Raw genomic sequence first — 21,340 nt, forward strand, 5'->3', positions numbered from 1 at the left:
CTTGGCACTAGAACTGTAATTTATTTATTTAGGTAGCAAACAGCTTATACTTTACCTTCATTACATCCATTTTCTTAAAGATCAGGTGATTTAAGAATTCAAGTTCACAGAATTTAAGCTCTTCTGCTGCATTCTCAGACCACTTTGTGCCATTCTGTTCTAGGTTCTGACACTGAAGCAGCATCTCATCATTTTTCTTCTGTACTACACACAAGTCCCTCTCATAGCCATTTACCAAACTATATTGTTCCTCCTTGACAGCGGCAGTCCTGTATATGACCTAATAAATCAGAAATAAGAAACATGCATTAATTGGTGAAATAGTTGCACCCCAAAATAGGAAAACAGCTCACTTCAAGCATGGATTGCAGAATGTCAGCACATACTGATACAGCAGGTTCACAAATAGGTTTGACTAGCTCAGATTTTGCTCTGACAGCAGATTACTTATCCTACCTTAAATTTGTTGACCAGAGTCTGCAGCTGAGAGTTTAGTTTGATGTATTCCGTTTGTAGAGTTCCAAATTCTCTAGAATGTGTCGAAGACAACGACTCCTTTATAGAACTCATGGATTGTTTCTGTGCTTCAACTTCAGCTTGTAGTTCCACTGAAAGGGTGCTTAGTATACGGTAGTGATTAGCATACACAGTGGAAATGTTCACCATAAGGTCCTGCAAAAAAGACAAACTTTTGCTTTCACCAGATGCCTTACTGCATGAAAATGCTTTACAGATGGCAAATATAAAATAAAGATGTTTCTACACAACAGGGTATATTACCTTCAACTCTTCATTTTTCTGCTGTAGAATTTCAGTACGCTCTTCAATTTCATCTTGTTCTTGTTCAGGCTCGTTCTGTATTAATCGAAGAACTCTGATTTCTTTCTCAAGGTCATTGACCTTTTCACAAAGCTCATTATTTTTCATCCTTTCATCCTTTAGTTTCTAGAAGGAAGTCCCAAAAGTGCATTAGCACAAACCAAACCTGTAAGTTGCCATGGTAAACTAGTGCGATAATAAAGCCTGCTCCTATGGAGGGATTGTGTAGATCGGTAAATGCATTTAGTTTTTTGGTACATTTAGACTGTTTGAAACCAGTTTGGGACACTTCGTAGTTTTTCACAGATGCTATTGACCACTTCCTGACCTGCATCTCCCCACCTCCCAAGCTGATTTTGCATTCACACTACTTGTATAGGGCTTCTGTGAAATGTCTGCCTATGCCAGCCCTAAGGCCCCGTTCACATTGAACGATTTATCGCGCGATTTTTGCAGCGATATCGCTCATATTTCCACGCGATATCGCTCTATGTAGCTTCTCCAATACATTTCAATGGAGCTGTTCACATCTCGTCGCTCAATATCGCTTGTAGCTCGTCGCTCCTACATGACCCTTTTTTCAGAGCGATTTTGAGCGATATTGCTCCAGATTGCATACAGCCCAATAGGAAAAAGGGGGAGGGGGAGGGGGGGGTTAAATGGGGAAAAATACCTGGTGCAGTAGTTGTAGTTGCTGTTCCAGAGAAGATAACTCCTGTAACATTGCATTTACTTCATTTACTTTTTCAGTAAGATTGTCTTTAGTTTCATCTCTCTGCTTCTTGACAGACTCAAGTTCTGTCTGACAGGTTGTTAGCGACTCCTTTAAATGTTCGTTCTATAAGTGATTTCATTTGAAAGCGAACACAGAGTTCAGTCATCACATAGTTCAGATGTATATGAAGTCCTATAAATTCACTTTATACCAAAAAAATGACTAAAACGCTACTTAGACTATATAATGTTGTTATCTACAAATTAACAAACTACACAGATAGAAAGCAAAACAAAATACATCTGAAATTAAAAAAGGCCAAAAAAAGCACTAAAAAAGGACATAAATGTTTGTAAGGTTGCACACAGTACAGTGCATTTAAATATGAACAAGTTGCACACTTACAGCTTTCTCCTGATCTTGAAGATTTGTGCAAATATTTTCCTTTTCACTTCGGGCCCTCTGTAGCAGTTGCTGGAATTGCTCCTGTTCCTGGTGGAGAGATGCCACTTCCAGCTCATGCTGCTGAACCTTTCTCTGCAGATCAGCCTTATCCATCTCTAACTGCTGAGCTGTTGTATCTGTAAGGGTAACCTTCTCTCTTAATTGCTCAAACTCCAATAGCAGTTCCTCTAATCTGCCAGATTTTTGGGTCTCTTGCTCACGTAACTCAGCATGCTGATGTTGCAGTTGTTTGAAGTCCTCCCTTAGCTTAGTGGCCTAAATAAATTTAAAAAAAAGTGATCACACTATGGCACAAATAGTCTGACAAGAGCAGTCAGAAGGAACACATTGTTTGCATTTGCAGAGCATTAGTTTGCAATAACACACAAGATTCATTAGGCACAGAGGCGTGCAAGTGGATAGACGACTGTGGACTGCAAAGAGAAGTGAGCGTTGTGTCGCAAATGTAGTAAAACTTATTACAGGTGGTACCTAAAACTAGAAACGTTTTGTAATGTAAAAACCACTAGACATATTTTGGGAAATCCCATTTTACACAGGTCAGATGCCAGTTAAAAAAAAACAAAAAAAAGTAAATTTCTAAATATATATATATGTGTTAAAATAGAAAACATTTAAATACATAAATAGTGTAATGGCAGCTCAGACATCTTTTAGTGGGTCTAGGTCTAGTTTCAGCTCTTACACCAAGTACTGCATAAGAACACAAAAACACAAGAACGATCACTTCACTATTGAGCAGTTTGGGTCTCACTTGAAAGCACATGAAAAATCTATATACTCACCTGAAAGGACCGCTGACTAGTAAAATTGCTCAGTAGCATGAGGTTAAACAAGTCCATGTGTTTAGCCCTTAAAAGTGGACCTCAGGGGAACCAACACAGGTATGTAAACAGTTTAATCTTACAAGAGATTAGTAATTCTGTTCATACATTGTATGGATTCACAGACCTTTGCCAAACCGTATATCAAGCTCTGTGACATGTTTATATCCTTTCAACTTTACAACTTGCCATTACCTGCTTGTTCATTTGACAGGAAGTCAGCAGCATAGTAAACTGTCGAATAAGTAGGCAGGTGGGGCATAAAGCGGTAAGGCTGAAACAGGAAAAAGGGTGGCAGCTTTGCAGTGTGGTTGGACAGCACTGTCAATCCTTTGGTAGGTAAACAAATATACAGATATATTACCATTTCAGCTTCCCTTATAAAAAGGACACAATGAACATGCGTACAAGATTCCATAAATACAAACATGCTCTTAACATCCAACAAAGCCCTCGACAAGCCGCAAAAACCACGTAAATGTTACCCACAAGTCCAGCCTATAAAAATAAATAAAAAAACAAAAATTGGATTTTGTTCTTAAAATCACTTTCTCCAAGTCCATTGAGGGACACAGCACGGAAGAATTGTCAGATGTAGGGTTATGCTGCTGCCTCCAGGAGAAATGGACACTAGGCAAAACAATTTAAAGCCTGCCACTTTAAAAGCATAATCCCTCCCACCTGCCAGTTGTAGCCAGCAGAATGAAAGGAAATGAGGGGAGGGAGACTGGTCAGATCTGATCTGGAAAATGGTGTGAACCCAGCCTTAAGGAAGCTGTGGCTGACAGATCCAAACCCCCACGACATCCAAACAATGAATAGAAATTTCTGTGGGATGAACAGGAGCTGGGCAAAGTGAAGGTAAAACAATGCCTTCATTTTTAAAAAAGGCCAAAACCACCTTGGTTAAAAAGGAAACCTACAGTCATAAAACAACCTTGTCCTTATGAAGAACCAAATAGCGTTCTCCACAAAACAAAATAGCCAACTCAGAAACTCTTGTGGTCAAGTGAATAGACACAAAAAGGCAGCCTTTTTGAACAGGCAAAAATTTTCAAAAGGAGGGGTTTGTTTTCTCGAACAGATAAAACCAAGTTCAAATTCCACAGGGGATTAGAAGACCTAACACAGGAGGAACCACACTTGGAACTCCATAAAATTTTTTTTTTTTTTATCAAGGAATTAGAATCAAATTGATGTTGAACAGGCTAACAAGGCAAACATCTGACCCTTTGTGGTACTTAGAGCTAAACTTTGATCAACCATAAGTTGATGGCAAGACAAAATTAGCAATAAAGAACAAACACGTGGGGAAAACCCCAAAGGACTCACACCAGGAAAATTAAAATTTCCACGTACGGTGATAAATAGTACGAGTAGATCTACGCACTTTAGGCACATTCAGAATAACAATCTAAAATTCCTTTGTCTTTCAACAGTTGGGTTTCAAGAGGCAGGCCATTCAAGTTAGTGACCGAGAAGCAGGGTGGAAGATTGGGCCCTGAGATAACAGATCTGGCCAATCTGGAAGAAGCCAAAGACAGTCTGTCAAAAGAAAACTAAAATCATACTACACCCTGCAAGGCCAATCTGGAGGAGAAAGACTGGAATTCCTTCATTTTGTATCCTGTAAAGCAGATGAGGTAATAGACAAAGTTGTTGAAACACCTCTGAATGGGGAACATTCGCCCAGATCCAGACGAAAGTCTGTTGTCCCCCAGGTGATCAATGTAGGTACCACTGCCTCGGCACTGTCTGACCAGATCTGAGTCAGAAGAAGAGTACAATGAAACAATGCAACAATGCCAGGCGAATCACCCTCAACTATAGGACATAGATCAGAAGCTTGGATTCCCCTGGAGACCAAAAACCTTGCAAAGACAGATGATTCAAGACAGTGCCATATCCCACAAAAATGGCATCCATGACAATCTTCCAAGTTATGGGAAGAAATTCACCGTTGTCAACATTGAGGCCGGAGCACTCAATCCAATCATCCTGTCCAGCAACAGAAGAGGCTTATTTCACGCTGTAAGAACATTCCGCCGTAAAGGTTTGGAATGGAACTAAGCAAATGATACCGCTTCAAAAGTGGACACCATCAAACTCAGAACTCTCATTTAGGATCAGTGATGGGACCGAAGTGATTGAACTTCATTCTGCAACTTTTCCCGAGGCAGGAACATCTTTGCTTGAAAGGGATTCAACAGAATATTCCAAGTGATCCAACGTAACAAGGGAGGACTAAATGTTAAAATCCATCCGAAGACCCCATTAGTACCATCGAGACCTTGAGATCCAGAATCAGAAGAGACTGCTTACAAAAGTTAAAAAAAAGTCATCTAAAGTATCCGATAATCGGAATGCCCTTTGCAACAAAAGATCCTCAGTGCCACAGCAAGGACTTTTGGAAAAACTTTGAGCCAAAACTAGACCGAAGGGAAGAGCCACAAATTGATAATGAAGGTTGCCTACAGCAAAGCCAAGAAAACACTGATGAGCTGGAAAAACAGGGTCGCATAAATCCGCATCTTTTATGTCGATGAAAAACAAAAAATTCCCCATCGAAGAGAAGCAACAACTGACCAAATGGATTCAATCCTAAATTTTCGAATACGGACAAACTTATTGAGAGCAGTCAATCCAGAGTTGAAGGCTTCTGTAGGGTTTGGGAACTGTAAACAGTTTTGAGTAAAAACTAGGGATTCGCCGATACTGGGCATTTTCAGTAGTACTTGTACCTGTGAAAATGCACCAATACTGGTGATTTAAATTTTTGAAACAGAAGCAGCTGCCTGAAGTCCCGCACTAGCTGGAAACCTTGGCAGCCTTCCTGTGAACCACATGGCACCTGTTTACAGCACTGGCCGCACCTCTCCTCTTTCCTGGGGAAATCCACACCTCACCTCTTTCCTCCACTTAGATACAGAAATATCTGTAAACACAGAAAAATCCAAGCATCACAACATCATCAATATTACTCACAGCCTCAACCAGTGTGAAAAGAAAGGTAGAGGAGACGCTGTTCCACCTGCCGCAGAAAATCACGCAAAATTGCAGTCTACGGTTGCATTTAAAACTGGTTTAAAATGAGGGCATAGAGGAAGTTTGCAAGTGGAAGTCGCGGCCTCTTAAAGAAGCAACAGGAAAAGTATTGTATTTTTCCGTGTATAAGACTGTACTTTTTCATAAAAATATTTACCGAAAAATGGAGGGGCGTCTTATACACGGGGGGCCGAGAGGAGAATCGCGGTTGCGAAACTGCCGATACCTCTGCAAACTAGCCTCACGAGTGAAACTTCCGATTGCAGAGACAAGCTAACAGGTTTCCTCCAATCATGAGCCTTATGTACCCGACGTCAGCTGATGCTGCGGAGAGCCTGTAGCCAGTGCCCAGATGCAACAGGGAGCGGTAATGTCGGAGCATTCCGAGACCATAAAATGTCAGAAAACAAAAAAAAATCCCAGTAAAAATACCAATACCAGGAAGCGGCTGTCTTACTCTGCAAAATTTAAACTGGATGTAATCAGTTATGCAAAAGAGCATGGAAAATATTGATTTCTGGTTCACACCTGGGTGTTTTACAGCGCATTCCTACACGCTGTAAAACGCTCAACATGTGAAAACCAATGATTGCCTTTGGGCGTTTTACTGCGCGTAGAAACGCGCTGCAAAACGCTCTACGCCCAAAGAAGTACAGGAGCTTCTTCGGGGCGTTTTGCCGCGCGTTTCCATTGGTATTCCCGAGTGTGGATCGGGGTTAACAAAGCGGTAACCCTGAGCCACACTCGGGAATACAGCGCACAGGTCTTACCTTGTCCGCGATCCCTGCGGTGTCTTCGGCGGCTGCCGACTTCCGTCCCTTGCTAGCGGCCGCGTCGTAGGGGGCAGAGCCGGCGTGAAGTTTAAAAGTGAAACTAAAAAAAAAAAATCATACCGCCAGTGAAACACGCGTTTCACTAAACAAAAAAACCAAGCTGAAAACCGAGCATAAAAAAACGCTCAGGTGTGAACCCAGCCTTAAAGGAGATATTGTACAGTGAAAACACTCAGCCATAATATATTAAAAAAGAGAGAATACCTTAATCATATCTGGTATGAATCAACTGGCAACTTTTGGTAGTAGAATTTTCAACAAAGAAAATAAACTAAAATAAAAAGGTGCCCATACACCTTACGACCTTTGTCTTGCGATGGTCGTAAGCTCATTGAAAACTCGTACGATCTGCCCATCTTGGACGGGCAGATCGTGCTTCCGATGACCGCAGTGAGGGGCGGGCTTCCGATCACTGCAAACGGGCAGTGTGCGCGTGCGCACACTGGCCCGTTCGGCAGTTGTCGAACAAGCAGGCCACTAACCCGCCGAGAATTGTACGATTCTCGGCGGGTTTTCAAGCCTGCTTGTTCGACGGAAGACGTGCGACCGTACAGTAGAAACGGTTGCACGCCTTCCATACACTGTACCATTGCGGGATTTCCCGCGATTCTCGTACGAGAATCGTACAGTGTATGGCACCTTAATAAAGCAGGAGAGAAGCAAACATCAATTCTCCTGAGAACACTAATCAAAGCTGGCAGGTGTGAGCGGTTATGTCCTTAAAGTGGCAGGCTTTTAATTATTTGCCTAGTGTCCACATCTTCTGGAGGCAGCAGCATAACCTTGCACCTCAGAATTCTTTCAGAGCAGTGTCCCTCAATGGACGATAGAGGGGGAAAAAAAAAAATACATGCCTGGCTGGGAAATCTAGTAACCAATGCTCTACACTAAAATTTCTTAAAATAAGAGAGTGCTGTTTAGCAAAAGACATACTCTTTAAAAATAAAAAATGTTTGGTATTAAGGCACAAAAGGTAGGATTTATACAGCGTCAACAGTTTGTGCAGCGCTTTACAATAGAGAGAAGACATTACAATCACAATACAAATCAAGACGGTAAGGAGTGCCCTGCCCCTGAGGGCTTACAATCTAAAAGGGAGGGGGAAGTGGTACATGAGGAGGTAGCTGTGGGGGGATGAATTGTTTGAGAATGTGATGGTTGAGGTGGGATAGGCTTCCCTGAAGAAATGAGTCTTTAGGGAATGCCTAAAGGCAGTCAAGGTGGGCGACAGACTGACAGGTTGGGGTAAAGGATTCCAGAGGATGGGAGAGACTCTAGAGAAGTCCTGGAGGCGAGCATGGGAGGAGTTGACAAGGGAGCTGGAAAGCAGGAGGTCTTTGGAGGAGCGGAGGGGACGTTTAGGGTGATACTTTGAGACCAGGTTTGAGATATATCCAGGGGCAGAGTTGTGGATGGCTTTGTAACTGATTGTTAATATTTTGAATTTTATCCTCTGGGCGAGTGGAAGCCAGTGTAGGGATTGGCAGAGAGGGTTTGCAGACACTGAGCGGTTGGTTAGGGGAATGAGTCTGGCAGCTGCATTCATGATAGACTGAAGGGGGGATAGCCTGTGTAGTGGAAGGCCAATGAGGAGGGAGTTGCAATAGTCAAGACGAGATATAACAAGGGAGTGAATGAGTAATTTTGCGGTGTGTTTGGTGAGGAAGGGGCGTATTTTGGAGATGTTACGAAGGTGAAGGCGGCAGGATTTGGATAGTGATTGATGTGGGGAAGAAAGGTGAGGTCCGAGTCAAGGATGACACCTAGGACCTTGGCATGGGGGAAGGGATGGATAGTTGTGTTGACAATCTCAAGGGAAAAGTTGGGGGAAGGTGCAAGGGCGGGAGGAAATATCAAGAGCTCAGTTTTTGAAAGATTGGAGTTTTAAGAAGTGTTGCGACATCCAGACTGATATGTCGGATAGTAGATTAGTGACACGAGAGGACACTGAGGGGGTGAGTTGTGGAGTAGAAAGATAGGATTTGAGTGTCATCAGCATAGAGATGGTATTGGAAGCCATGTGAGGTTATTAACTGACCATGAGAGGAGGTGTAGATAGAGAAGAGAAGGGGTCCAAAGGACAGAGCCTTGGGGGACCCCTACAGAAAGAGGAAGAGGGGAGGAGTTAGAATTGTAGGTGACACTAAAGGAGCGCTTAGATAGGTAGGAGAACCACGAGAGAGTCTTGTAACCCAAGTGACTGGAGTTTTTTGGAGGAGGAGCAGGTGGTCAACAGTGTCAAAAGCAGCAGAAAGATCTAATAGCAAGAGTAGGGAATAGTGGCCTTCGCTTTTAGCAGTGAGTAGGTCATTAGTGAGTTTTAGGAGGGCGGTTTCAGTGGAGTGTTTGTAACCTCCTCTGTGGTGACAGTTTCAAAAGAGGAGAGTAACAAGTGTGATGGTGGGTCTGGTACATTAATAAGGGAAGGTGACTGCACAGTGGTGATCTGATCCCAAATTGTATCTATTTTGTTTTTTAAGTGAATGGCAATGCCCTAATATTCACCTATTTTATTTTTTATTGTAGGTCATTATCCCATACTCAATAAAAGGCAGCAGGGGAACTTGGTGAACTTGTAAAGAAAAAGGAATAAAATGCCAGTTACTGAAAGAAATTGTTAAAATTACCTCCCCTTCCAAATTTTCTTTTAATAGCTGGAGCTGCTCTTTCTCCTGGGACATCGTTCTCACTTCCTCAGTTAGTTCAAGTACTTTCTGGGCAGCTATCCTTTTTTCGCTCTCTGTTAATTCCAAGATAGTGTCCTTACTCTTCAAAGACTCCATAACCAGTTCTAAATCTGATGAAAGGTTTTGCCTAGCTTGGTCAAGCATTTCCTTTTCCTCAACAGCTGCTTTTAAAAGAGTGATGTTTTCTTGCAATTCTCTCTGAAGTGAAGACAACTTTAATACAAAACAAAAATGAAAATATAAAAAGGTATAAAGAACATACAAAAAAAATTATAATATAATATACTCATTGTTCACAAGACAAACCCTAGAATCTGGTTAATGCCTACAGGGCAAGTGGATTTGCCTTATCATGCAGTGGGGATCTAAACAAAAAAACTATTTAAAATAAAAGTGGAAAAGTTCTAAAAAAGGTAATTAATGTCCTTATTTCTCACTTACCTTTTCTTCAAGAAGGGCAATCTCGCTTGTCAAAGTTTCTACCTTCTCTTTTTGCTGTTGAAGCTCTTCTTGAGTTTTTCTAATATCATTCTGCATTTCAAAAGACTACAAAGACAAAGAAAAATCTTACTGTTTAAACTTTCTATACAAGTTCAGTTAAAGGACAAAAGGAAACCAACCTCCACTGGCTTTTCCATCTCATGAAACTCAATCTAAACTAACTCCATCAAACTGGGAAATACAAACTTAAGCAAATGAAGAAATAAAACAGGGTCAGTTTCCATGGAAAATGCATGAGAAAAGATCAGTAGATCTTAAGTTACAAAGAACTCTAGAACTGAATTTTTCTGTTAAATGTTAAGCCTGCAACCTTTACTGATAAAAGTAACCAAAACCCAGTCACTTATCTTTAGAATAAACTACATTCTCACGTTTTCTTGAGCACAAATAAAAAGTGGCTGCATTGCTAAGACAGCAGGGCACCACTTCCTTTTCTCTTTTTAAAGATCACACCCTGATAATTGGTGAAATATTATTTAGGGTACTAGTTTAATTTTATGATCTAATGTAGCCGTCACTAAATGGCAGACCGGACACTGACTGCGATTGCCAACACTTCTAACTAAAATATATAAACAGTGATGCGCCAGGATTGTGCGTCTGTGAAAAAAAACACACCAGCAGCTGCTGATGTGAATGCAGCCTAAATGGCGGACCGCGTTATGCATATGAACTGAGTGACCGTTCTGTCTGTACTGCGATGTGGACCTGGGCTTAACCCCTTCGTGACTGACGACGTACAGTGTACGTCGCCAGCATCGGGGCTGTTTAAACAGACTCCCGGCGACTTTTGCCGCCGGGACTCTGTTTAAACTTGTAGAGCCGACTGTCGGCTTTACAACAGAAAATTTTATTCACTGGACATCCTTGAATTATACTTCACTCCCCTTGATCTAATGCAATCCTAAAATACACCAATATCTTAACATTTTAGAAGTAAATAGGGTGAAAAAAAAATACAAAAAAACAAAAAACTAAACTTCTTTCCTTCACTGGTTGGGCAGCTCTTGTCCATCTGGAGGCACTGAATGGAATACATTTTGGGTGGGGGCATAATATTTCAGACTTTGACAAAATACCTGTTTTTCCACATCTTCTTTGGAGCAGTTTAGTTGGTCCTTCTCCTCCGCCATACTACTTAGCACCGATGTAAGCTCAAAAAGTTTTTGGGAGGCCTCAGATTTTTCTTTCTCTGCTTGTTCTAAAGATAACTCTTTGTCTTTTAACTGTTGTAAAAGCTGATCCACCTCTGAAGTCAATGTGTGCTTAGACTGATCAAGATCATCTCGTTCACAAGTAACTTCTTTCAAAACAACAGCGGTCTCATGCAGTTCTTTCTCTAGCGAAGAGGACTTGTAGGAAGACAGAAGAAAAATCGTAAAAAATATAATAATGTGTAAAAGAATTTACATGTAAAAACATAACTAATACATACCTTCTGTTCTAAAGAGGCTCTCTCTTCTGCCAATTCACTGATCCTCTCTCTTTGGTGCTGAAGTTCCTCTTGAGTACTCCTTAGATCTACTTGAGTTTTAATAGACTAAAAGGGGGAGGAAAAAAAATAAATTATAAAAAAATATTTTTTATAATTTGCAGAAATAAACCAAGTTTTATTTTAGCTAGTGGTATTCGTTTCTACAATATGCTTTTTGGCAGATGTACTAACCATTAAATTAGAACTTGTAGTAAATATGTAGTTACAGAAAAAAGGTCTAGTCGCAAACCGCAAGCTGCACTGAAAAAGTTTATTGTAGCACACATTGTGCGGCTGTGGTTCCTCTTTACTCTGACATGTTTCACCCAGAAATGGGCTTAGCCATAGTGATCTCTATGCCTAAAGCCCATTATTGGAAAGTAGAATAGGTTCAGCTGGATTACTGTAGGCAGACAGCAAAGCCCAACCAAGGAAATTCCCTATGTCACTTGCAACTAGGAGCAGTAGCAGAAGATTTTACCTCATGCTGAACTGGCACAGAGCATGATCGATACCCCCCTTACCTAAATGTACCTTCGCTCAGTCCTTCAGCATGAACCCTTTCCGCACAAAACAATGGAAAAAATAGGCATAATAATGGTGCCCAATGGTCTTAATTCGTTACCTCCCAGTTCTCAGCTTACTCACAAAGTGAGTCATCAGAGACTGGACTACACCAGAGGCCACACCTCTGGACCCAGAAAGCGCTCCATGGCCAACACACACACTCAGATCTGGAAAGGACCAAAATGCAGAACCCAGTGCCCAAAGACACATTCCAGGCTATCCCCCACAATTATCCAGCCCAGCGGGTTCCAGGTACAGCCTCCAAAGCTATTGCTGAGGATATGCCAAACCAGACAGTTGCGTATAGAGGTCAGCTCAAGCACCTTGTAAGTAAATGTTGAAAAAAAAAAAAAAAAGGAAAGGCTGGTAAAAACAAAGTTACGTTTGCCACATCCTGTGAGGAATTTATTTGCATGCATAATTTGGTATCGGCAATCACTGAAATTGAACCCTAATTCCAATGTCCATATCTTTTTTTTTTAACAGGTTAAACAATGGCCCCGAGAGACAGATTCTTGGGGCACACCACTCATACCTTTAGACCATTTAGAGATGAATCATTTATCACTCTCTGTGGACCCATATGTGCAACCAGTTTCCTATCCTTGCACATACAATTTCTTCAGCTGCGGTAGACCCTATTTTATAGATAACATGTTTCTGTGGTACAGTATACAAAGCCTTCGCAAAATCGAAATAAACGATGTCCACCGGTCTACCATCATCCAATTTATTGCACACTTCCTAACAGAACGATAACAGATTGGTCTAACAAGAACGGCCTTTCATAAATGTATGCTGGTTGTTACTTCTGACATTTCTATTCAGACAGACGAATACTTTTACATACTATTGAAGTTAGGCTGACTGGTCTGTAGTTTCCCAATATACACCTTGATCCATTTTTGAGGATTACATTTGCCCCATGCCAAATCAGGTTAAACCTTTCTCAGAGAAAAGATGACCTGCCTTTTAGGACACTAGCAAAAAAACAAACAAAAACAGGGATATGCTTGGGAGTGGGAGAGGTTATACTGACTGGTCACTGACAGCGTGAAATCCTTCTGTAGGTATCAGTATAACCCAATTGTCTCTGAACCCTGTGCCCCTCAACGAACAAGAAAAATATTGGTTTACATTACGAGGCTTGAGCATCTCATAGCAACTGGATTTGGTACTTGTTTAGACTGCCATACAAGAGCCTTTAGTTGTACTTTGAAATATCAGCTTGCTTACCATTTCTATGTTCTCGCTCAGATCTTTTTTTAGCTGGTCTCTTTCAGACTGTAGACTCAGCAGTGCCGCTTGCAAGTCATCTCTCTCCTTGGTAATCACCTCCACGTGTTCCTGAAGACTGAAAAGCTTCTCTTCAGTCCTTACCATTTTGGTATTCATCTCTAGAGCTTCTTTAAGTTGGTTCCTCTCTAATGTTAGACTTTCTTGTGAAGCCTTTAGATCATCACATTCATGGGTGACTATTTCCATTTCATGTTGAAGATGGAGAAGCTTTTGCTCAGTGTCAAGTTTCTCACTTCTAAGAGCCTCCAGTTGGGTCTCTGTGCTCTTAAGATCTTTCATAGTTTGCGCGAGCTCATTTGTTAACGCATGCTGGGCTTGCTCAAGATCTTCATGTGGGCACTCTGTTCTCTGCTGAATTTCTTGTCTTAAATGCAATACCTGAGTAAAGGAAATCATTTTAGTATATAAATTATAAAAACGCTTTCCTATACATCCACCATTGTGACATGTAAATATGGTAAGACACTAAAACAGTTCTTTATAAAAAAAAAAAAAAAAAAAGTTTGCATCACCAAATTCATGGCTCATTGGGTAAACAAAATTGGGTATTAAAAAGGTTATATAACAATGTAGCAATTTGTTTTAAAAAAATACCATTTCATCATTTTCCTTTAGATTGCTTTTAAGTTGGTCCATTTCGGTAATTAATCTTTCTTTTGTGATCTCCAGATCATCCTTGTCCTGAACAGCAGCATTCAGTTTTTGTTGAGAGTCAATAAGTTGTTCTTCTGTTTGATGTTTTTCATTCTGCAGAGACTCCAGATTTGTCTGTGCTTCTATCATTCTATTTGTTAGGCTTTCCACTTCACAGTTTAGGCTGTCTTTGCCTTCCTCAAGTTTGTTTTTAATCTTAAGAAGTTGTTCATATTCAAAGGTCTTTTGCAGCAGCTGTTCTTGCAAAAGAGAATCCTGCAAAATTAAACATTTTGGAGAGGTAAAAAAAAAATATCTATATATTTTGAGATTTGTTCCCATCATTTAGTGCTATACAGGTCTTGACACTAATAGGGTTTCTTGAAGACAAGGTTCAAATAACTTACCAGTTGTTTTGAGACTCACAAAAATAGGATTTTGTTCCAACCGTAAAATCTTTTTCTCAAGAGTTCATTGAGAGACACAGCTCTGAAGAGTTCCGAGATGTAGGGTTATGCTGCTGCCTCTCTCTAGGAGAAATGGACACTAGGCAAACAAATGAAAAGCCTGACACTTCAAGGACATAACCCTTACCCAATGCCGGTTGTTGCAAGCAGTACAAAGAAATTTGAGTGGAGGGAGGTGTGTCCCTCAATGGACTCCAACAAAAAAAATAAAAAAATAAAGTTAAGTACAAAATCCTATTTTCTCTATCTCGCACGTTCAAAAGCAGCCTTAACAAAGGGGCAAACAAAAAATGAACTGTCAAAGTACACTTAACAGTTGCCTGAAAAACTTTTTTTAACCAAAATGTAGCAACAGAAGAGGCAGAAACATCGACTTTATAAAACTTTGCAAAAGTTTGAACAGAAGACCAAGTTGCAGCCCTGCAGTTTGGAGTAGCAGAAGCTTGACTTGAAAATACCCAAGTAGTACTAATTGCCGTAGCAGAATGAGCAGAAAGAGGAACTAATAAGCTTGAATGAGAAGCCGATTAATTCACTTAAAAAATAAAATAAAAGTGGAATCTAGAAACTGAATAACCTTTTCTGAAATAATAAAAAAAAAGTCCATGGCTCAGAGATGAACACTAATAGCCTGCGTGACATCCAAAATGAAGGAGACATTTTCCTAGGACAAAGTGAAAAGCGGAGACTACCTTGGGTAAAAAAAAAAAAAAAATCTAGTCTCACAAAACCTTGTCCCTATGATGAACCAAATAGGGTTCTTTAGAAAACAAAGCAAGACAAGTGGGAAATCCTTCTAGCCAAGGTAATGGCCAGAAGAAATGCAACCTTTTTGGATAACAAGACAAAATGCCTTGTATAGGTTCAAAAGAAAGTTTTGAAGAACAGATATAAGTTGAAGGCCCATAGAGGAAAAGGAGACCTAACAGGAGGAACTACACAAGTAACTCCCTGAATAAAAGTGTGAATTAAGGAATTAAACAAGACGACGTTAAAGGACTGACAAGGCACATGTCTGACCCTTTATAGTACCAGAGCTAAATGTTGATCTACCCAAAGTTGAAGGAAAGACAAAATTTGCAATATAGAAGAGCACGTGTGGCAACACCACACCAAAATAAATCTTCCATGTATGATACAAAATCTAAGACGTAGAAGATCTACAAGCCTTAAGCATAGTCGGAATAAGAGAATCTGAAAGTTCTTTGTCTTTCAACACCAGGGTTTCAACAGCCAGGCCATTAGAGCCTGCAACCTGGCCGGTGGAAGATAGAGCTCTAAATGGCAGATCTGGCCAACCTGGAAGAAGCCAGGGATCGTCTGCCAACAGATGAAACAAATTGGCATACCACACTGAGGCCAAACTCAAGCAATAAGAATGACTGGAATTCTTGTCCAGAACATAAATCTAAAGTTTCGATTCCTCTGGAGACCAACAACCCTGCACAGACAGATGATTCAAGAGACAGCCCCATCTCACAAGGCCGGTGTCCATCGTGACAATCTTCCAAGTTGTGGGAAGAAAAATACTTCCCGATCGTCAACACAGAGGATGCCAACCACCACAACAGAGACATTTTGCCGAAGTCCTCGAATGTTGGCACCATCTAGGACATTGAGTTCCAAAAGGAAGGAGGAGGAGACTGTTTTTAAAGTAAAAGTTCTCCAAGCCGGAACGAAAAAGAAAAAGGCAAATACAGTTTTTACTCACAACTCTATGGCACTGTTTTGGACATATCGGAATCCCCATGTTAATACTAGACTGACCATTAAATAAAAACAGGAACATACGACGAAGCATCAGTACTGAGACTAGGAACGATCTGTTTCAGGACTAGCGCAGGGCGAGTCATAAGTATTGAGACCAGAGACAACCTGCATCTTGAGGAATAGAGAAGCTCAAAGGATTAAACTGATGCGGCAATAATCTCCAAGTCATGTCGGCTAGCTAGTGAGAACTCACAGGATTTAACATTTTCTAGTATGAATCAACTAGCAGTTAGTAGTAGTCCCTTTTAAGAAATAAAACTAAAAGACTACACTAGGAGAAAGTGACATCCATTCTCCTGAGGACACTAAGCAAAACTGGCAGGTCTGAGGTTGGAGGGTTTATGTACTTAGTGACAGGCTTTTTACTTATTTGCCTAGCGTCAATTTCTCCTAGAGGCAGCAGCATAAACCCTACATCTCAGAATTCTTCAGAGCTGTGTCCCTCAATAGACAATAGAGAAAATAAATGCTCTGTATGTAATAAAACCTTTAGTTATTCTGTATTAAATGGCTGGAGGGTATACCTCATGTGGATTGTACAAAGCTATTAGCACTCCCTGTGATGTCAATGCCAAGGACTGGCAAACAGAAATGGTTATTGAGGGGACACTAAACTCAGGTGTTAATTCTTAAAAATGCTAGAAGTAGATATAAGCAAACACCCCTGAGGGTTTACATATCCTTTAAGCCACGCAAATGCATTTTTAGGATTTAACTTCTGAGTTTAGCGTCACGTTAAAGCAATGTAACACGTATAATAACTTACCATTTCTTCATTTTCCTTTAGATTGCTTTTAAGTTGGTCCATTTCTGCAATTAACCTTTCATTTGTGATCTCTAGATCATGTCTATCCTGGGCAGCAGCATTCAGTTTTTGTTGAAGGTCAATAAGTTGTTCTTCTGTTTGATGTTTTTCATTCTGCAGAGACTCGAGACTTATCTGTGCTTCTGTCATGCTATTTGCTAGGTTTTCCAATTCACAATTCTGGCTGTTTTTGTCTTCCTCAAGTTTGTTTTTTATCTGAAGAAGTTGTTCATATTCAAAAGTCTTTTGTAACAGCTGTTCTTGCAAATCATGAGCCTACAACAGTATAAGGCACACAATTAGAGGCCATCCCAAAAAAAAAAAAAAAAGTTATTTTGGTCTTCTTTAGTTACTGTGTATTAGGTGACCAGTGAGCAAACCTCAAATGGATTGTACACACCATCAGCACTGCCTATAAAAGTTAAACACCATGGGCTGTACATTAAAAAAATATCTTTGGTTTTTGTAACCTCCCAGATAGCAAGGATAACTTGCCACAAACTTGTGTCAGGGTTAAATTGTAATTCTTGTTAAATTGCTGCACACATTCCTGGCAAGTTGTAGACTTGCAGCACAAGTTCTAGTTGACACTTTTTGAATTTGTAGCAAATTTGCTTGGCAAGTCTACAGCAAGAGTCCTGCAGGTCTTAGCAAGAGCTCTGCAAGTGTACAGCACTTTTGCAAAGCACGTTAATCTGGAGACTTGCAATGCAGACTTGCTGTAATTGTGCAACAAAATTGTGAAGTTGGCAAGTCTAGCAATAGTTTAGCAAGTCATTTTCAAACTTGCAGCTCAATTGCTTGCTATCTGGGCAGTTACCTTTTCACTGTGGATATGAAAAGAATGGTATACCTGTTCTTCCAAGTCAGTGCTGGTATCTTTGTCCTGTACAGAGACACTGCCAGGAATCTCCATTCTTGCACCGTTCATGAGAGCTCCCTGCTGCTGCAACTCGTGACATCTTTGTAGCTCCTCCTGTGTAGTAGAAGATCTCAGATGAAGAGCAACCAAATATTTTAAAAGATACAAAATTCTACCATTTCACAAATCTCTTGTACATGTGCCCATTTTGAAAGCCAAATCATAATGATATGAACTGCAGAATGCCAAGACAACAAAACCAGTAAATTAATATGGAATTCAGGGGCTAGTCTGTGCAATCCAGGATCTTTTTTCCCTCATAATTATGTGACTTTGGTTTAAGTTACATAATTGGCTCCAGGATTATAATAAAAATAAAAAACCTGGCAGTGTAGTTCTTCTGCCTACGTTTGTTTTTAAGTATCACTTTGTGTTATTATTCACAGCTCAGTTGTCTACCTCCCACAGTGTATGGTTTTTGTTTTTTATCTCATGCTTCTGTGTGATGTAGAAACAGATAAAAACTGACAGCTCACTTCTCTTCATTCACGCTCATGCTCCTAAAGTGGACAACCTCTTGAGTTAATATTACAGTGACATACCGAGATTGATGCAGTTTCTAGGACTTCTTTTAGGCTGGCATTTTCACCCAGTACAATTTCCAGCTTGCCTTGCAGGTCATCTTTGTAACAAGTCACCTTCTCTAGCTCTTCCAGGAGTGAGCCAAGTTTATCTGAAAGCTCCAGTTTCTCTTCTTGTATTTTTTCCAATAAGATTCTACTGTGCTCTAGATTTTTCTCCAGCATTTCTAATGCAGCCATATGTTGATCCGTTTTATTTAAATCCATTAATCTCTCAGCAGCTTGCTTTGCTTCTTGGTCCTTTACTGCCAGTTGTTGGCTTGTATTTTCCAGTTCTTCCTTCAGCTTCTCAATTACACTTGTTAAATCTTCTGTATCTTTGCTTTGTACTACCTCCTACAATAACAAAGTATAGACAAAGAAAATACATCTCCATAAATACAAATATACTACTCTCTACTGCCATTTCTAGCATACATTTAAAATTATACATTCTCATCTCATGCTTACATCTTCTGTGCGTCTTTGCGCAACAGATACCAGCTGAAAGTTCTCTGCTTGAAGGGCATCTATTAACTGTTCATTTTGTTCTTTCTCCTGAGAAATAATGTGGATTTGCTGCTGTAGATGATCAATTTTCTCTTTTAAAAGAGTTCTCTCGGTTTCTACTTCTAGTCTGGCTGATTCATTCATTTCTTCTTCATTTGCAAACAAATCTGAGAGCACTTGTACTTCCTTGTCTTGCGTTTCCTTATCCTTGGGAAACAAAAGAAAAGCATTATAATTTAATATACAGTACATATAGAACAAAGCAAGATTTTTAAGATGGATATTACACAAACCAATATTTTTTTTTTGTTTATTCTCACTAACTTCTCGTGTAGTAGCTGGCTTCTGTGTGAAAGACGATGCTCCTGTCCAGCTGCTGGCATTCACAATAGCACAAGCTGACAGTTACTACTCCACTCTATCACCTAATTAGCTTGCAGCAGGTCTGGGATCAATATTTTTGCTTTATGTTACTTCGAAAACGCTCACACAGAGGAGATCAGAGAAGGCACAGGACTGCACAGCAGAGCTGAAGTTGTTCTGCAGGCACTGCCTGTTACATCCCCTCTTCTCTTAGTTGTCAGCCAGGACTGTCACCTTCATCCAGCATTGTTGGATCAAGGAGGGGGAGGAACGGGAGGGAGCAGGAAAACTATCGGACAATGCTGCTCAGCAATCCTGTAGAGGGGCAGAAGAATGATGTCCTGGTTAAGGCAAAAAGGCCAAATCTACCTTTAGGTAGAAAGGAAGTTCTGGGCCTCAACACCATCCCGTCCTTGTGCAAGACCAAAAAGGGTTCTATAGAGGATAATGCTTGGGCACACACACATCACAGAGGGTATGGCAACAGGAAACACCAACTAATGGGTAATGGTGGAAAGAGGAATATATCTTATGGGGGTTTTTAAAGTGCAGAGAGAACCAAATTCAGATCCCACAACACACTGTCACTGAGGAGTGAACAGCCACACGGAGACATCCTAAACAAAGCCAAAGGTTTCAGGAACAAGGACGTAAGAGCAGAGACCTTCTTCATTGTGAAAAAAACCCAGAAGTCATGCGAGTCGCAGAAGTGCCTGTTGGATAGGTGAACATATTCAGGGACTGTTCCGTGTTAAGGAAAAAGACCCCAGTGGCAGAGAACTCCACAGCATTAGCAGACCCATCATGTCTGCTGTCGGTATCTCTTTCCCTAACACATCCGGCACCCCCCGCCTCCTCAACTATGACACAGGTCATGGAACACCTCCGTGTTTAGGAATCACTAACTTAGGTCCAGACGCTGAGGAAGTCTGTTTGCCAATTGTCCACATCTAGGATATAAATGTTAGACAAGGCTGGAACATAAATGTGTCCAACCTGAGAGGATGGCACCTGTTGTGAGGATCTACCAAAAGATGGAAAGTAAAACTTCCCGGATTGCAGAGCTAAATTCCTGAGCCACAAGTAAAGTAAAACCTGACCCCAGAAGCCAGACAAACCGGTCTGTCCAAACCTGAACCTACTTGTCCCAAAACCTTGGAATGTTATTTTGTAGGGGTCTGGAGTGAAACTGCGCAAATGGTACTATCTCTAAGGCGGCAACCCCAAGACTCATTGAGAAGCAGAATCATGCAACTCCGGGACTGAACACTACAAGACTGGGAGAGGAGAGTTTGCGGTTCTTCCAGGAAAGCACCTAATGCAGAACTAAGTGTCAGAAGGTCACTTCCCAGCTAGCCCCATAACTTCCAGTGGCAGGGTTCAGGTAAAGCACTCCAAAGTGAGGAAAGGCTGATCCAGCTGCCATTGTAGAGACCAGTTCAAACAGCAGTGAATGGAAAAATTTGGAGAGAAAAAAAAAAATGCTGAGCAGAAATTAAGCAAAGATATCAATCTTCCTAGGACACTAGCAAAACACTGAGGTATGCTGGTAGTAGGAGGGTGTTATCCTGGGCTAGTCTGCATTTTTTTTTTGTTTCCCAGTGTCCATTCCTCTTACAAGGGGCAATATAACCACATAGTTATTGACTTCCTGTGTTTCCCAATGGAGAAAAAAAAAAATTCAAAAAAAATACAAAAAAATTGTTTAATGTCCATTGTCTGGACACAGAAGAACTTCAAATCATTATGTATCAGTTTTCTAAACAAAGCTTAGGCAGTGTGGAAGGTGCTGCAATTTTTCTAAATAAACATGTTCATCTAAAAAAAAAAAAAAAAAGATCCAAAAAGATCCAAGCTGCTAAAGTAAAAACATAACTTATTACTTACTTTAGCTTTCTCCAGGTTATTTGTTCGGCCGTAAGAGCCATCCACTTGTGACTTCAGTGCATCTAATAGCCTGGACTTTTCCTTCACCTCATCCAGGGCATTCCGCAGTTCGTCTTGTGTTTCTATGGACTGAGAAACAAAACCCATTTACTACAGGTACTGTAAAAATACCTTTAACGCCAGCATTATAATCT

The 21,340-nt window shown here is 40.6% G+C and overlaps 1 protein-coding gene across 1 annotated transcript in view; it reads right to left on the minus strand.

Moving 5' to 3' along the window:
* The window catches only part of CENPE (centromere protein E), an 86,051-nt gene that overhangs the window by 18,928 nt on the left and 45,783 nt on the right, over positions 1-21,340 (minus strand). Inside the window, exons 32-47 of the mRNA XM_018558978.1 lie at positions 21,147-21,275; positions 18,858-19,103; positions 18,369-18,743; positions 17,758-17,880; positions 16,866-17,180; positions 13,824-14,138; positions 13,167-13,607; positions 11,325-11,429; positions 10,969-11,241; positions 9,830-9,934; positions 9,329-9,601; positions 1,940-2,254; positions 1,493-1,657; positions 781-945; positions 457-672; positions 56-280 (exon numbers count right to left, since the gene is read on the minus strand). Of these exons, the coding sequence (XP_018414480.1) occupies positions 56-280; positions 457-672; positions 781-945; positions 1,493-1,657; positions 1,940-2,254; positions 9,329-9,601; positions 9,830-9,934; positions 10,969-11,241; positions 11,325-11,429; positions 13,167-13,607; positions 13,824-14,138; positions 16,866-17,180; positions 17,758-17,880; positions 18,369-18,743; positions 18,858-19,103; positions 21,147-21,275 (3,786 nt within the window). The remainder of the gene's footprint in view (positions 1-55; positions 281-456; positions 673-780; positions 946-1,492; positions 1,658-1,939; positions 2,255-9,328; positions 9,602-9,829; positions 9,935-10,968; positions 11,242-11,324; positions 11,430-13,166; positions 13,608-13,823; positions 14,139-16,865; positions 17,181-17,757; positions 17,881-18,368; positions 18,744-18,857; positions 19,104-21,146; positions 21,276-21,340) is intronic.

Source organism: Nanorana parkeri, unplaced genomic scaffold (assembly GCF_000935625.1).
Source record: "Nanorana parkeri isolate BGI_ZX_2015 unplaced genomic scaffold, ASM93562v1 scaffold372, whole genome shotgun sequence".
Taxonomy (NCBI): Eukaryota; Metazoa; Chordata; class Amphibia; order Anura; family Dicroglossidae; genus Nanorana; species Nanorana parkeri.